Source organism: Indicator indicator, chromosome 22, assembly GCF_027791375.1.
Source record: "Indicator indicator isolate 239-I01 chromosome 22, UM_Iind_1.1, whole genome shotgun sequence".
NCBI classification, from domain to species: domain Eukaryota; kingdom Metazoa; phylum Chordata; class Aves; order Piciformes; family Indicatoridae; genus Indicator; species Indicator indicator.
This window is the reverse complement of record NC_072031.1, coordinates 13,683,444-13,700,033: the sequence shown is the minus strand read 5'-3', so window position 1 is coordinate 13,700,033 and position 16,590 is coordinate 13,683,444. Positions and strand designations below refer to the sequence as shown.

Here is a 16,590-nt window from a genome sequence, read left to right as displayed (position 1 = left end):
CGGGGCTGAGCAGCCACCGCCCCCCAGCCCGGGACCCCCCATGGCACCGCCGCGATGTTCGTGTCCCGGCTCCTGGATTTCCAGAAGACTCGTTACGCCAGGTAAAACCCTCGGTGCCGGTGATCCCCAAGCCCTCCCCGGGGGCTTGCCGAGCCCCGGGACAGCCCTAGCCCTTGCCTCGACTCCGACGAGGATGGGGCCCGAAAGGGACCTTCAAAAACTGCTGAATGCCCCAAAGCCAGGGCAGGTGCGGGGCTGGTCTGCTGGGAGAAGGTTATCTGCTTTTCTGCATCCCTAAGGGATTCTGAGCATCCTCAGGAGCCCTCGCTGCCTTTCTCTGGGTCTAACTTCACCCTTGTTCACCCGCTGCTGAAGGACCAGGAGCCCAGCTCCTTTTGCAGACAGACCCCGCTGCTGGCTGCAAACCCTCCCTGGAGGGTCCCTCTGTGGCCAAGGTCCCACTGTACCCAGGTGAAGTACCCTCTGGGTGGGTCCTAACCTGGACCTGGGAGTTCCATGGGGCTTCCCATGGGATGCACGGGAGGTGGATCCTTCTACCCTCCTTCCATGAACTACCCAGGGACGTTTTCCAGCAGCAGGGTCTTGTTTTAAAAGCTCAAGGTGTGTTAGGGAACCTCCTGATGTTGCCGGCGCAGAGAGGAGGAAACCTGAGGATCGCTGGGCACGGGTCAGAGGGCACTCGGCCACACGCTGCTGTGGGATCAGATGTGGCCTCTAGCAGGGAGCTGGTGGGTGACGTGGGGACAACAGCTGCCTGCAGCTCTCCAGCATGCTGGGTGACCGAGGATGAGTCAGATCACACAGTGCTGGACACTTCATGGCCAGACAGGGGGGAGTGTTTGTGTGTGTCAGTTGCGTGCCAGGGACAAGCTTTACTCACAGCTCCCCGTGATTGTGGTGAGGATGTTTTCATGGCTCTGGAGGGTCCCACAGGCTGTGCAGCTCCTGGAGGCACTCAGCTCTGCTGCTGCCACTGCCAGACTCCCAGTGGTCCTGTTAGAGGCAGATACCAGAGAAAAACTTGTTTGAAAACAAGTGGTGACACTCATTCCAGGCATGAACATCCCTGAAGGGATGTTTGCCTGAGCTGGGTGAAGGCAGGAGACCTCTCTCCCACCCCCACAAGCTACCAGCTCCTCTCCTTCTAGATGTTCCATGAGAAAACTCCATACTTGCATCTCCAAAAGCTGCCTGAAATGTGTGGGCACCTACTCAAGGACTATTTTGATGTTGGAGCTGCCTCATCACCTTTGCCCAGGAGAGATGCAGGAGGTACTGAGTCTGCACGTTGCATCTGGTGCAAAACTACTTGTGAAAACAGAATTCAGAACTTTATTTGCCCACTGGCATGCAGAGGACAGGGCCAGGGGGAGATAGAGCTGGGCAAAGCTCTACACCCCCAGAGCAGGAGAAAAACCATATCTTTGCCCCATGGCAACGGTGCAGAGGCTTTCTAGGACCTGGACAGCAGAGCAGGGGTTGCCTCTCCAATTCTACCCCAGCAGAACCCATCTGCCAACCTGTTGTTTTATTTATCCACAATCAGCACATTCAAACCTTGTCATGGTCCTTTCTGGAGATTTGCTGAATGGGGATGAGGTGTTAGGGGGTGCAGGGTGGGGGCTACAGGGCATGGGAAGGCTCAGGTCCACCTGGGCATCCTTCACCTCTCACTGGGTGCCAGGGCTGGACAGTGAGCAGGAGGCAGGTATTCCCTTGACTTTCACCCCAAGGCAGTTGCCAGCACATGATGCCAACCCAGAGCTTCCTACATCACTGCAGAGATCCTCTTAGCCTAGTGCTTAAAAATAACAGTTGCTAATCCCTGTCCCCCCTGCACTCTACACACACCAGCTCTTATCCCTGAGGAAACACTCTGCTGTGGCCTATCCCAAAAGAAACCCTACAAGGCTGCTCTTTGCTTTGTGCTGGGGATGATCTTTTGGTTTAACTGGACTGCAAGGAACAGGAACCAGGCTCTGTGATGGGGACTGGGGTGAGCAGGAGCCATGGGGCTCACAGTGGCACATCTTTCAAGGCATCAGAAGCATCTTGCAGTATGTTTTGAGGGGATGAGAAACTCTCACTTGTGGCCATTCTTAAAAAAAAAAAAAAAAAGGCAGAAAGTTTACTCTGTGGTAGAAAAGCCTGGAACAGCTTCACTTTTAGTGTTGTTTTATCTAATTTTGAGTGAGGACCAAGAAAGGAGGAACTTGGCCATACACCCACCAAAAGGACTAAATAAAAATGATGTGGTGATGAAAGACCTGTTGTGTGAAAGCTGCAGCAAAGGCACAGGGCTTTGAACAGAAAGATGAAAGGCAGCAATCAATGTGGGAGCATTTTGTGATCTGCCAGCAGAAAACTTGGGGTTGGAGGGGCACTGAAGTGTCCCCTCCTCCTGGCTGGGCTTTGAGAACAGAGCATCATAGCTGATGCAGAAGGGAAAAGCACAAAGAGAGGAGGTTCTCACTGTGGTGGAAAGAGTGATGCATGGCAATGCTGTTTGAGCAGGTTGTGGTTAAAAACGAGGCTTTTGATGGTTTCTCCTCTTCTGTGGGGTCCAGGAGACTCTTACACCATGGGGAAAGGGAGTTTAAAAGCACAGTTGCTACAAGGCTTTCCCTGTCACTCACAGCCTGCACACCATGGCAGGTGACATCCATCACCTGCCCATCAGACCAAACTCACCCACGATGCTGGCAGCAGCCCACAGTGACAGGGTGCAAGCAGATGTAATCCCTCCTGCTTTATCCACTTACTGGGCAGTTATGCCTCCACTCTTTGTTCTCCTCCTCCCTTCCTCCCAGATCACCAAACTGATGCTGGTTTCTCCACAGCACGGATTGGTGCAAATAACATCTTCGTCACTTAAACTCATCAGCCAGGTGAAACCAAGCCAGTATCTGATCCTTTCCTTCACTTAACCACCAGCTTTGACCCCCTTTCTATTCAGACATGATCTGCTGCTTCTTGCCCTCACAGCTGCTGTAGGGCCGCAGCTCAGCCCCAGCCTCCCTGTAGGAACACAGAATGCTCCCAAGACTTTGGTCATTCAGACCTGTAATTGAAAGGAAGCATGATTAAGTGGGGAGCTGCTGGGTCTGGCCATCTTCAGCAGCTCTGGAACAGCTGCTGGAGAGAGGTTTGCTGGCAACTGCGGGCTGCACAGGACACTGAATCATCCTAATAAACTGATAACAGCTCTCAATTTGATCATGTAAAAGGCTCTAAGTCTTACAGCGTTTGCTCCTCTTGCCTGGTGCAGAGCAACAGATTGGAGCAGCCAGGAAAAGCCACATTCATTTCTCAGTTATGGAGAGCAAAGGTCTCTGTAGGTGCATGGTCCAGGCTTGTCCTCACCTTCACAGCATCTGCAGTGTAGACACTGCTACCTCCTCACTGGCACAGAGGTGTGGAGATCTGAACTCTACACTTGCTCTCAAGTTTGGGGGAAGGCAGCTGGGCAGACCTTCCTTGTTGCTCCCTGTAATTGCTAAGCAAGGAGACATTTGCTGACTCCTCCTCCAGCATCTCCAGGCAAGAAAGGGAGAGGAGAACCAACAGGACTAGGAGGGAGAGAGCAAACTGGGGTGCTCAGACCCCAAACACAAGAAAAACAACACCAGGTTGACAGCCTGAGCAGGGGTACCCCATTGGGAAGACCTGGTCCCCATTTGCTTTGCAATGAAAGCACAAGCAGCCCTTGCCTGCTCCCACACATGCCAAGATGCTTTCCAAGAGCTCTGCTTCCCCCACAGCCCCTGTGGGATGAAGCACTGAGAAGGGAAATGCTTTCAGCCTTGATGTTGCAGCTCAGAGCGGCTCAAGAGGCAGGGGCTCCTCACTGTGTTCCTTCCACCATCCCCACTAAGATCTGCCAGACTGCCCCCAGCTTAGCAGAACCCTTTGCTACAAAAGGTGCTGCTCCAAGAGATGGAGATGGTACTTCCTCCAAAACAGGTAGGGAAAACCAGGATCATCTGTTGTCACTGACCAGTTCCATATTGTTTGCTCTGTGGGGGCCAGGTTGACTCAGATACCCTCTCAAGATAAGATTCACCTCACATAAGTGCAGTTATCATTTGAACCAAGTCTTTAGAAGACAAGAAGTGTTCTGAGAGCATTTGCAATGGGATATTCCCTAAAACTGCCTCTTTTCCTCCTTTGAGAAGGTTGAGGGACCTGGCAGGGCAGGCTCACGTGGGGATCACCAGACAGGAGCTGTGCAGCAGCAGGCAAGCCAAGCTCTGTGCCTTGTGCTTTTGGGGGAAGGAAGGACAGTCAGTCTCTTGGCTGCCTGGGAGATGGATACACGATGGTCTTTTCCCTCCTTCAGCTGGTGTTGGATGTCAGCCTGATGTGATTCTTTGGCACAGCTCACTGTTGCCAGCTTCAGGAGGTATCAGCCAACACGATGCATGGGAAACTCGAGCTGCTGCCCAGAGTGGCAGTCAGTGAATGCAAGAAGTGGGGCTCTGCCAGGACTGCTCCCAGGCTTGCCTTCCCTCCTCCTCTCTTCCCACAACCCCAGCTCCACAGTGAGACAAAGAGATGCAGACCAACTACAACTCCTACAGAAAGAAAGGGACAAGAGCACAATGGTTATTTCAGTTCATTGCTCTTGGGGGGTGCTTGGCTGCAGCTGCTAAAGGAGATTGGTGGAATGCCCAGAGAGATGCTGCAAGGGGCTGGATGCTTAGGGCAGGGGCTGTGCATGGCCAAACACACAGAGCTCAGGTCTCCCTTTGGGGTTTTCCAGGTGTAATTGAACCTCAACATGCAGCAAAGATTCAGATTTGGGTGGACTCAATAGGGTGCACTGCAGATTCTTGTGATTTTCAGTGGTGCCCTGCAGCACAATGAGGGACAATGGACAATCTGGAACACAGTTTGTGGCCTGCTGCAGGTGACCCTGCTTTAGCAGGGAGGTTGGAGGCAATCCCAGAGGTCCCTTCCAACCCCTAGCATTCTGTGATAACCTGATACCATGAGCATCACATTCCTGATGTTTGCTTCAGATGCCAGTGAGTTGAGCTGGGCAGTGCTGACCTTCAAGAGAGTCTGGACCCAAGTCTGTGCTCCTGTTCAAGTTCCTAATTCAGGCTTGCTGAGGAAAGGATTTTATGCAGAGAAAGATCAGTAAGCCAGGGGCAAGGAGTCACCTCCTCTGTTGTGCTGAGCAGCACCAGCTGGTACCACAGCTCCAGACACAGCCTTGCTCTCTCTTGCAAGTAATACTAATGGAAAACCTACTATGTGCTGGCCTGGCTGGTGAAATCCATGATTCTCCTTCTGTGCCTTTGTGGTCTAGAGACATCTGCTGAATAATTTACAAATATCATTTGTACTTGAGTAGCATCCAGGAATCCCCAATGAGAGCCTGGCTCCGTCACTCAGAGGATGCTATGGGAAGACCTTATGGACCTGAAAAAAAACTATGGCATGCCCCTGTAATTTTACAGTCACAGTGGCAGCCAGGAATAGAGGCTAGGAAGGCTGCAGCCCCCAAACTGCCCAATAACTCTGCCAGCAGTGCTCATGCTCACTCCTGCCCACCTTGGGTGGTGGCAGAGTCTAAGCAGGCAGGATTTGTGCCACTAACTTCAGTGCTCAGTGCAGCACAGGCAAGGCAGCAAGGAACATTCACAATGACTTTTCAAACAAGCAACCAGTGAATAATAGAGAATTTTTAGTTCTGGAAACAGTGCTCCTAACATTCATGGAACACCTGGGACATCAGAGTCATTTTGTGACTAATCAGCTGCTGTTGGAGGTCTCATGAGTACTGAAGGAAACAAGAAGTCCCTGCTCAGAAAGTAATTTGGGAAGCACTCACCAACCCCATCTGCTGTGAATAAACAAACAGCTCTGCTGTAGTTGACTTGGAAGAGTTAGAGATACCATCTACAGAAAAAGTAGAAAGCCTGCTGGAGAGAAAAATAAATATCCCTTCACAAAGGATGGGAATGTGGACAGTTATGGCCCTGCTGGGAATTACCTGCTGAGTTTCCACCCACCAGCTAAGCCCTTCTAGCTCTGTATGGGCTCTCATGGGTGAAGGCATGGTCCATACCTGCATCCAGTCTGGCTTGGAGCCTCCCACACTTGTCTCTACTAGGCTGAGAAGCAAGGAAGAGGAATGGGGTATGCTCAAGGAAACAGCAGAACACTGGAACAGGCTGCCCAGAGAGGCTGTGGAGTCTCCTCCAGAGACTTTCAACACCTGTGTGTGATCCTGGGCAACCTGCTCTAGCAGGGAGATCAGACTAGATGATCCCCAGAGGTCCCTTCCAACAACTACCATGCTGGGATTCTGTGATATTGCCTCCTGCCAGGCTTGGCCCCTTGGGTACCCAGCTGCTGTGGCAGCAGGATGTGGTGGGGAATGTCTTCCCTGTCCCCTCATGGGGGACAGCTGTGCCTGGAGTTTAGAGCCAAGTACAGCATGGATGCAGCTGAGCACATGGTCCCTGTCTTGGAGCATCTCTAAGTTGGCAAGCAGACTCATTCAGCATTTCTCATGGCATGGAAGCTCTGTAGTGCCAGGGGATGGTCTACAGCCAGCCCAGGGTGCTGCTACATGTTAGAGTGCTGGGAATGAGCAAAATCAGGATGAGGGTAGTCAGAGATGATGAATGATGCTCAATCTGCAGCTTTGTGGAAGCAAGGCTTGCCCTGGGGCATCTGGGCAGGCTGCTCCAGAACTGTGGTGATCAGCTAATTTACCCAGGAGAAAGGTTTGGATGAAAATCCTTTCATCTTCTGCTCCCTACCCAGGCTGCCAGCTCTTTGCACAGTGCCAGGCAGCAGTACAGAAAACCCTGCACTGTCTTGTTCCATCAGCCCTCCTGCCCCTTCCCAATGGGATGGGCTGCAGTCAAAGGAGCAAACCCACAGAACTGGCTTGTCCCAGCTCTCCCTTCTCCCTCAGCCCAGGAAGCCAACCCACAAGCTTACAGCACACACAGCTCAGCTTTCCCAACCAGGAGCTCCATGTGTTTGTGTAGGAACATTTGGGCACTGAGGAGCAGGCATGGAAATAGAGGTTGCAGCTCCTCCTGGGGTGCCACACGGTCACACACGTGCCTGTGTGGGTGGCTCTGCAGATGGCAGTGCTGGGCAGCACCAAGCTGAGCCCTTGCATTCTTGCTTCCTAGTGGCAGGCACTCCCATGCCGAGGGGAAGGAGGGAAAAACCAGAATTTCTTGTGTGCTCCTGAGCGCCAAAAAGCAGCTTTTTGGTACTACAGAGTCTGGGGTTCTGCACTGAGAGCTGCAGCCACAAGGACAGAAGGAAGGGCTGATGAGCCTTTCTCATGGTGCCAAACTGAATTATTGATGACCTGGCCTTGAGGGGGGACCCTGAGTGGCCCTACTCTGGCTCCTGTGATTGTGTCCCATGAGGAAGCAACACTTTGGGTCCTGCACCACAACATCATACACTGCTCCCAGGGACTGAGAGCATTACAAGGCACAGAGAAACTCAAGGGTATGAAGCTTCTACCAGGGACTACAGCTGGAGCATTACCAGATCAAGGGGCACAGCACACAGTAAACCCCAGCTGACAAGGGATGCTGCTGCCACAGCAGCTCACACGTGAGCACAAGCTGAAGGACCAAGCCCCAGCATCTGTACTGTGTGTGCAGCCTCTGGGCTCATTAGGGCAAATCCAGACCATGCACTGGGGAGGGATCTGGAGCCAGTCTGCTCTGCAGGGACACATCTGCTCCATCACTGTCACCTCAAGCATCACAACATTTGCTCTACCCAGCGACAACCCAAAGAGCCCCAGCAGGACTTACCACCACTGCCAGGCAGCATGCAGCAAATGCCTTCTCCATCCTTCCTCTCTGACACTACCATCACCAGGATACAGTCCTGCTCCTCCATTGCTCTAAAAGCAGTTGTGACACCCAGTCACAAAGAGAAGGAGAAATCCCCTCCTTTTGCAGTCAAGTCTCCTGGGAGCCACACAGCCTGGAAGTGCCTCAGCTTCCTAGGCAGGAGGGTAGACCCCAACAGCTCCCCAGCCCTCCTGCACAGACATAACCAGATACTGCCCATGCCCAGCACTTTTATAAGCCACTTGCAGGTGAAACCTGTAGCCATTAGCTGGCCTGGGGAGATTCACATCACCTGGGAGCAACCTTGGCTATAGAGTCACAGAATTGTTTTGGTTGGAAGAGACCTTTCAGATCATTGAGTCCAACCATTAACCCAGCACTGCCAGGTCACCACTGAACCATGGCCCTCAGCACCACAGCTGCACAGCTTTTCAATCCCTTCATGGGTGGGGACTCTACCACCTCCCTGGACAGCTTGTTCCAAGGCTTGACAACCCTTTTGCAGAAGAAATTGTTGCTAATGTCCAACCTAAACCTCCCCTGGTGCAAAATGATGCTGTTCCCTCTTATTTTATCACTGTGCCAGCTGCTCCTTTGTCCCCACAGCACCCAGCCTGTGGTGCAATGCACAGCTCTGGCATTTAGTGCTTCAGGGGTTGTGAAGGGGATGTGTTGCCTCTTCAAGTGCAATAGCCCTGGCCACAGCCTCAGCACTGTGCAGGGGGAGCCCAGTTCCTCAGTGCATGGACACACAGCCACCTGTGGCCTGATTCACAGCATGGTTGGGTTGGACCAGCTCTTTCCAAGGACCAGGAGGGAGCCCACCCTCCACCTCTCCATCCATACCTTAGTGGTGATTTTACAACCTCCTCACATTATTCTTCCCCTGGCTTGCCTAAAGGATGTCACTTGGAGGAGGGGAAAGGAGGCAAGAGAGAAATGATGTGGCAAAAGCCAGCCAGAGAGTTGGTATTGAAGGTAGAACTAAATACCATCTCTCCCAACCTGCAGACTGGCCTGGATCTCCATCAGGGCTGTTTCCCTTCCATGTGTGTAGAGGACAGCTTGCCTCCAAAGTGTCCCAATGGCTCTGCCCATGTGAGTGCATGGTGCCTCCAAAAGGGATGATGGATGTCGTCTTGCTGTCCCCAAGACATCTCAGATGCTCACACATGTGCCACTCTGAAGAATACTTCAATGTAATTCCCTTTTTACCTTCTTCTGCCTTACCAAGGAAAAGCATCAGCCAGGCAGATCTCCATGATTTTTGAGGTCAGAACTTTGTTCTTGGATAAAAGTCTTAAAAAACCTCCAAACTCTAAAAAGCCCCCCAAAGTAACAACAACAACAAAAAAACCCAACCAAACAAAAAAAAAAAAACAGGGTGGGAGAGAGAGAAGGAGAAAGGAACAAGCCTGGGAAGCTGGCTCTGCACTTTGCCCTGGCTGCCTGGGACAAGGGGCTCTTTGTTTCCCTGGCCAGAGCCTGGTGCCCTGGCCCTTTTCTGTCTCTCTCCCTGGGAAAGGGGCCAGGGGGAAGCAGGGCAGCAAAAACCCTGGGGCTTCAGTGAATAACCCCTGCTTGGACCCCCACCAGGCCCCCCATCTTCATATAGCCAGTCTGTATAGCAGCTGCCAGAACTAACACTGGGGAGAATAAAAAAAAAGCTGCCTGGGAGCTCCTTGGGTCTCTGCTTCCCATGCACCACCTCTTGAGATGAACATAGAGTCATAGAGTGGTCTGGGTTGGAAGGGAACCTTTAAAGGTCACCTAATCCAACCCTGCTGCAACTAGAGCAGGTTGCTCAGAGCCCCACATGACCTCACCTGGATGGGGCAGCTGCCACCTGGGACAGTGACTCACCAACCTCAGTGTGAAAAATTCCTTCCTTAGATCTAGTCTAAATCTCCCTCTTCCTGTTTAAACCCAACAGCCCCTGTTCTGTCACAACAGGGCCTACTAAAAAGTCTGTCCCCATCTTTCTTATTGGTCCCTTTGAGTACTGAAAGGCCACCAGAAGGTCTCCCTGGAGCCTTTTCTTCTCCAGGCTGAACAACTCCACTCTCTCAGCCTGGCCTCACAACCAGAGGGGTTCCAACTCTCTGATAATTTTTGTGGCCTTCTCCAGATGTGCTCCAGCAGGTCTAGGTCTTTCTTGTGTTCAGGAGCCCAAAGCTGGACACCTAAACATGCTTCTACTCCTGCTGTGCAGGAGGTTTTGAAATTCTCCGTGCCTTTTGGACTTTGCAATCCTAGAGCACCTCCCAAAAGGCTTTGGAGCACTCAGCTGGTGTGTAGCCACCTGCCTGTGGCTTCACAGATCAAGGGTGTCGAGTGAGCCACATCACCATAGCTTTGCTTGTCCCTGGGCAGGTGGCAGAATAGGCTGGAGGCTGCTGGGACAAGTTGCTCTTCTCTCCCCTCCCACCCCAGGGACTCTGCCAAAGTGTCCCTGAGCGTATGAGTGCAACAACACAGAGCTGGCAATGGTTGTGGATTCAGCCAGCCATGGAGGAGACTTTTGCAGGGATCAGCTCTAAGTCTGGAGAGGTGTATCCCTTCCTCTCCTTATTTTTCCTGCTTTGAAAAACCCTGGAGCTCTGTCTGGCTGCCAGCAATTCCCCTTCTCCTGACCCCAGTCACACAGAGCAGGGGCTGGGAAACACAGAGCAGCCACTCCCAGGGCTCTTGGCTTTCATCAGCTCTAATAAGGGTTGCAGGTGCCCTCTCCAAGTGTGTCTGTCCATCTCTCTGGGCTGGAGCCCAGGTTTGAGTCTCATTTTATGCACTGATATGGAAAGTTTCTGCAAGGTGGGACTGATGCATAGCTCCTTGTAGTCTGCCCTGCACTCATGCCAGCGTGCACAGGGATGACATGAACTGGATGTTCACTTGGCATCCCAGGATAGACTGATAGATCAAGTCCCAGGAGAGAAGAGAAGGTAAGGAAATGATTGCGTCCTCTCCCCTGAGGAGTGAGGGCCTGCAGGGAGCCAGGGACTCATCCTGCCCTGCCAGGAGATGTGCAAATACTGGCTGCCCTGTGCCTGTTTGCACAGCACTGCTCTTGAGCATAGAAGACCACCAAAAAAGTGTCCAACTAGCCCCCAAATGAGGCTGCTCCAGGAGGGCCCTGCTGTACCCAGGCTGGCTCAGCACTTCCAGGCAGGTCCCACACCTGTGATGCTCCATTTCCCACCCTTCATGGGATGATGCTTATTAGAAAGCAAGGCTGGAAGACAAGAACAACTTTTCCCCACGTCAGAAAAAAGTTCCTTCTGAAGGTTACTTCTCCCTCTGGGAAAAGCACATGCCAGGCATGGAGCACACATGCTATTTGACCTCTTCCCATGGAGACAAGCTGGGGTGGCCCTTCCAGGCTTCTGCATGCCGTGCTAGAGCTGGGGAGCATCACCCCGGGGACCCCTTCCTAAAAGGTCTGGGTGTCCCTCATTCCTAAGGCTGTAGAAGCTGGCCCCACTGCTGCTCCCTTTGACTGCTCTGAACAGCAACCAGCAGGCTGGAAAGGAGATGATGCATGGCTTTGTTAGAACAAATAAATTCAAGGGAAAGGCCTGGAACAGGTTTCCTCAGCAACCATGACGTCATGCGGGGTGTCTGGCCTCCCCCTCCCCAGCACCTTACCCTTCAGGGGAGAAGAAAGGGAAGCAGAAAGCCAAGGGGAGCTGGGGACAGTGTCCTGGCAACCCAGGGGTCAGTGATGTTCTCCTGCCAGGGGGACATGGCTTCAGCACTGGGAGCCTGGCCAGCACTCATGGCAGGATGGGGAGGGCATCCCTGGTGTCTCCTGGGATGGAGGTGGCAGCATGCTGGGCACCACTACATCCCCAGGGATGCCTGGCTGCTTCCCAGCCACAGCAGCCTTGCTAAGCTTTGGTTTCTCTTGATTTGCAGGGCAGTGGGAGTTTGACCCCCTCTATTTGAGCCCACTGAATTCAAGACATTTTTGGGTGAGGAGGACCATGCAGGGTCCAGCAGTGCCCAGCAGCAGGCAGGGCAGGGACTGGGGACAGGGTGCCTGTGGGTTGTCATGGGCTGGGGAGCACCTCACATACCTTTTCCTGCTGTGGCCACCCCCACACACACACTCAAACCCTGGCCATTTGAGGGATTCAATCCATCCTGGCTCACTTTCAATGGACTGAGGGGATCAGGTGGTGGGGCTGAGCATGCAAGGGGAGATGGGAGTCCATATGGATGTGGGTGGCTTGGGGATGGGGAGAGGGGACTTCTACTGCCTTTCTCAGTGTCCCAGACTGAGGGGTCACTCTGTGCCCAACAGCAAAGTCCGGCCAGACCTTGAGCCCCTTCACTGGGCACAGCTCAGCTGTGAAACATGCTGCAGATGGTGCCAGGGTGAGAGCAAACAAGGTCAGGAAACAATTAGCCCAGGTCCTGCAGGACAGCCCCATCAGTGCCCATTTAGCTTGGCTATCCTGACCTGAGCCACAGCAGCAGAAGTCTTCAAAACCCTCAGCACCAGGAGCAGCCAGGGAAGGATCACTCCATTTTCCCATTTCTTACTCCCTTTCACTAAGGCTGGCCCCTGTCAAAAGAGGACACTGGACAAGGCAGCACTTAGCCCCAACCTGTTATCATGGTGCACATTTAATTTGCCTCTTAATAGAGCATTATGTACCCAGCAGTGTCCAGCCAAGCCCACACTATTTTTCATTGCTGTGTGTTGATCTGTCAGGGGCAATCAATATGTTCCTCTGAGTGCCAAGAACAAGCTGATGCCACAGACTGAGAGAAACAGAAATAAAGATGCAGGCTTCCAAGGGAGCGTGGTGGGTTGGGCCCCCAGCACCAAGCTCTGCTGGCAAGAGGGAGATGCAGGTGGTACCCAGAAATCACAGACATCACAGGGATACAGTTGTTGGAGCTGGGGATGCTACTGTGACATAAGGGTGTCACTGCTGGATGGATTGGGGACAAGCAGCAGGTCCCTCCCCAACCCCTTGTGACAGTACAAGGGGCAAAGGAGGCAAACTGGACCACAGGAAGTTCCATCTCAGCATGAGGAAAAACTTCTTTACTGTAAGGATGACAGAGCACTGGAGCAGGCTGCCCAGGGAGGTTGTGGAGTCTTCTCTAGAGACTTTCAATACCCATCTGGACACGTTCCTGTCTGACCTGCCCTAGGTGATCCTGCTTTGGCAGGGGGCTAGGTCTTGATGATGCCTGGAGGTCCCTTCCAACCCCTACCATTTGATGGTTCTGTGATACCCCACCTGCCCCCATCCACTTCTGGGGCCCTTCCCACCACTGCTGTTTTCTGTCTGCTCCTGCTTGCAGCAGGGGGCAGAGCTGGCTCCTGCCTTCTGCTCAACAAGCAGCTACGGGGAAAGGCTTCAGCCTGAGATGTAGCTGAGCAAGCCCAGAGGTCCTGGTGTTTAGGGCCAGTCAGATGCACAAGCCATGTCCAGTGCTGGGCTCACTTCTGCAGGGTGGCTGGAGCAAAGCTGAGCTGAAGTGGGGACCACTCTGGAGGGCTGGTGGGTATTCAGTGCAGACTCCTCCAAAAGGACTTTCCTCCACCCTGTTCCCTGAGAGTGTTTCTCTCCTTGCTGCAGGTTTATGAACCACCGTGTCCCATCCAACTGCAGGTACCAGCCAACCGAGTACGAGCACGCTGCCAACTGTGCCACCCACGCAGTGAGTCCCTGTCCCCAGCCCAGTTCTCTGTTCAGCTCTCTGGGGATCCCCTGGGGAATCTCAAGAAACACCTAAAAATGCCTGTGTTCAAGCCATGGAGCAGCTGCTGAGGCTTCTGGGGCTGTGATGAGGCAGATGTGCCCCAAGTGCTCCCCAGGGAGTGAGGATGCTTTAGCCCTCTTCCTGCCTTGGGCAGCTGATGTGCATCTCCCTTGCTCTCACCCACCATGGGCCTGTGTCCCCAGAGGTGCCAGCTGTGGGCTTAGTGGAGCAGAAGTGTTTTGCAAAACTCCCTGCAAATGGAGTGGTTTTCACAGGAGGAATGGTGGCAGGCACCCATGGGGCAGCCTATGTGGCAGTGGAAATGAGCACTGCCCACATCAGGGTTTCCCTCAGGAGCTGGCAACTTCCACTCCAAGCCCCAGGAGATGACTCAGAGGTAGTCATCTTCCTTGTGCCTTCCTTCTCCTTTCTATCTTCTCCTGGAGAATCAATTTTGGAGCTGGAGCATGCAGTGAGAGACCCTGCCTGGCCAGAGCAGGTGGCCAGCCTGCCCCTTATAGGAGGTAGCTTTGACCAGAAGCACCTAAAAGGAAAAGCAAAAACTGAATGGCAGCTGCTCAGTGGAAACACAGAGAGTCAACAACAGACTTGTTTCTCCCTTCCAGTTCTGGATCTTGCCCAGCATCCTTGGCAGCTCCATCCTCTACATCCTCTCTGATGACCAGTGGGAAACTATCTCAGCCTGGATCTATGGCTTTGGCTTGTCCAGCCTCTTCATTGTCTCCACCATCTTCCACACCATCTCCTGGAAGAAGAGGCATCTCAGGTACCAGCCATGGTCACTCAGGGCTTGGAAAGAGGGAGAAGGTCTAGAGGGCCTTAGTGCCACCAGCAGTGACCCCTCTGTCTGTCTGTCCCACAGGACTGTGGAGCACTGCTTGCACATGTTTGACAGGATGGTGATCTACTTCTTCATTGCTGCATCATATGCTCCCTGGTGAGTTGCCAGCAGGTGGGGGGCCATTGCTTGGCCCCAGAGGTGGGGAGAAGCTCAGCCTGGTTCCAACAAATAGGGTTTCCTTCTCTGGGTTTGCCTCTGCATTGAGGCAGTACCCTACCCCTTTCCACAAAACCTTCCTATCCTATAGACTTCAGCCCCTTGAAGCTGAAGTTACAAGCTGGGAAGACCTATTGATGGGATGATCGTGGGGGTGAGGACAGCATTTCCTTGGCACCTGGCTGCTGGCAGCCTGGACCAGGGTGCTGCCCTAGACCTACCTCACCTCAAACATGGGTCCTACAGGCTGAACCTGAGGGAGCTGGGTCCTTGGGCTGCCCACATGCGTTGGATCATCTGGATCATGGCTTCTGTTGGGACTGTCTATGTCTTCTTCTTCCATGAGAGGTGAGTACCTTCACCTGGTGGGTACTGCAGAGCCCAGCTCAGCTCTGCCAGCCCTTCTTAATGTCTCAACTGTAGTTTAGATGCAGGGGAGAGCAAGAAGGATGGCAATAGACAGGAAGGTAGGTGGACAGGTAGGCACAGCCTCCTGGTCAGCTAGCAGTGCAGAGCTTCCTTGGACCATGTCTTCCCCCATCTGCACCCTGGTTTTAGGAGTTTTAGTGGCAGGGATGTGAGAGGAGGGATGTGAGAAGAGGGATGTGAGAGGAGAGATGTGAGAGGAGGGATGTGAGAGGAGGGATGCGAGAGGAGGGATGTGAGGAGAGACGTCGGAGCAGGGATGTGCTGCCATGAGTAGCTTCTTCCACATGGTGGCACCAAATAGAAAGCAAAAAGCCGCAGATGTCTCCCCTAAGCCCGGAGAGCCTGGCGCTCAGCTGGCATCTCCCAAGTCAGGGTTGGGGTCCATCACCCTCGGAGCTGGGTGCCAACTCCACAGCAGTGGTATGGCTTACACATGAGGACCTGCGACCTGCTGTGCTGGTACCTCTGCCCCTTTTCCTGTAGTATGGCAGTGGGCATTATAAGCATAAAACTTGACTCTCCCTCTGCATCTGCCTCCAAGCAGCTTTGCTATCCATTGCAGGTACAAGCTGGTGGAGCTGGTGTGCTACGTTATCATGGGCTTCTTCCCTGCCTTGGTCATTCTCTCCATGGTAAGCCACTGCTGGGAAGCACTGGACTCAGTATGAGGGACAAATCTCAGCAGGGTTGGTTTGTCTCCAGTGTATTGGTGTGGCCCAGGCTGTGTAGTGGATGAAGCCATCCTCAAATATGATGTGGCTCAGCTTGGCTTTGCAAGTGCTTTGGGTGCCCAGCAGATACCACCTGCATCTCCAGCAGACCTCCTGACTGGGCTCCATTGCACTGAAATCCTCCTGGCCAAGCTGGGCTGCTGGGACCTCGCTGCCTTGCTGGAGGGGAGGGCGTATAGCAGAAGGTCAAGTGAAGGTTTTGCCCATGGCACCAGGTCTTGGTGGAGAGGTGGGGAAAAGGCAGGCATGCCACGGCCATCACTGAGTCCTGCCTCCCTGCCTGCTCCCAGCCCAACAGGGATGGCCTCCCAGAGCTGGTGGCCGGTGGACTCTTCTACTGCCTGGGCATGGTCTTCTTCAAAAGCGACGGCCGCATCCCCTTCGCCCATGCCATCTGGCACCTCTTCGTGGCCATCGGGGCTGGCATCCACTACTACGCCATTTGGAGGTACCTCTACCGGCCTGGCGCGCTGGAGGCTGAACCGTCCTGGTAGAACCTTAAAGACATTTGTGCCAGCTGGCACGTGGGGGCATGGAGGGGAGCGGGGAGCCAGCCAGAGCCCTGGGCTCGCCCTGAACCACCTACTCACCTCGAGGGCAGCAGCCGCCGGTGCCCTTCCCGTGCAGCCAGAGGAACCTGGAGGTTGATTTTAAACAGATTTTCCTTTTTTAACCTGGGGAACTGTTCATCTTTTTAGGCAAAGGTGTCAGGAGGTGGTGACTGACCAACGGACTGCAGGTGATAGGGGAGTGACCCCTCACTGGGGAGTTGGGGGGGGCTTCACTCACCTGCTGACCCTGAGCATCCTATGGGAGGCCCACA

The 16,590-nt window shown here is 53.5% G+C and overlaps 1 protein-coding gene across 1 annotated transcript; it reads left to right on the top strand.

The window, feature by feature from the left end:
* Positions 1-78: 78 nt before the first annotated feature.
* MMD2 (monocyte to macrophage differentiation associated 2) lies at positions 79-16,261 on the top strand. The gene is made up of 7 exons (XM_054390870.1): positions 79-101; positions 13,466-13,547; positions 14,216-14,376; positions 14,473-14,547; positions 14,854-14,955; positions 15,599-15,668; positions 16,058-16,261. Exons 2-7 carry the CDS (start codon positions 13,470-13,472, stop codon positions 16,259-16,261), a joined length of 690 nt encoding a protein of 229 aa, XP_054246845.1. The 5' UTR covers positions 79-101; positions 13,466-13,469.
* Positions 16,262-16,590: the final 329 nt, after the last annotated feature.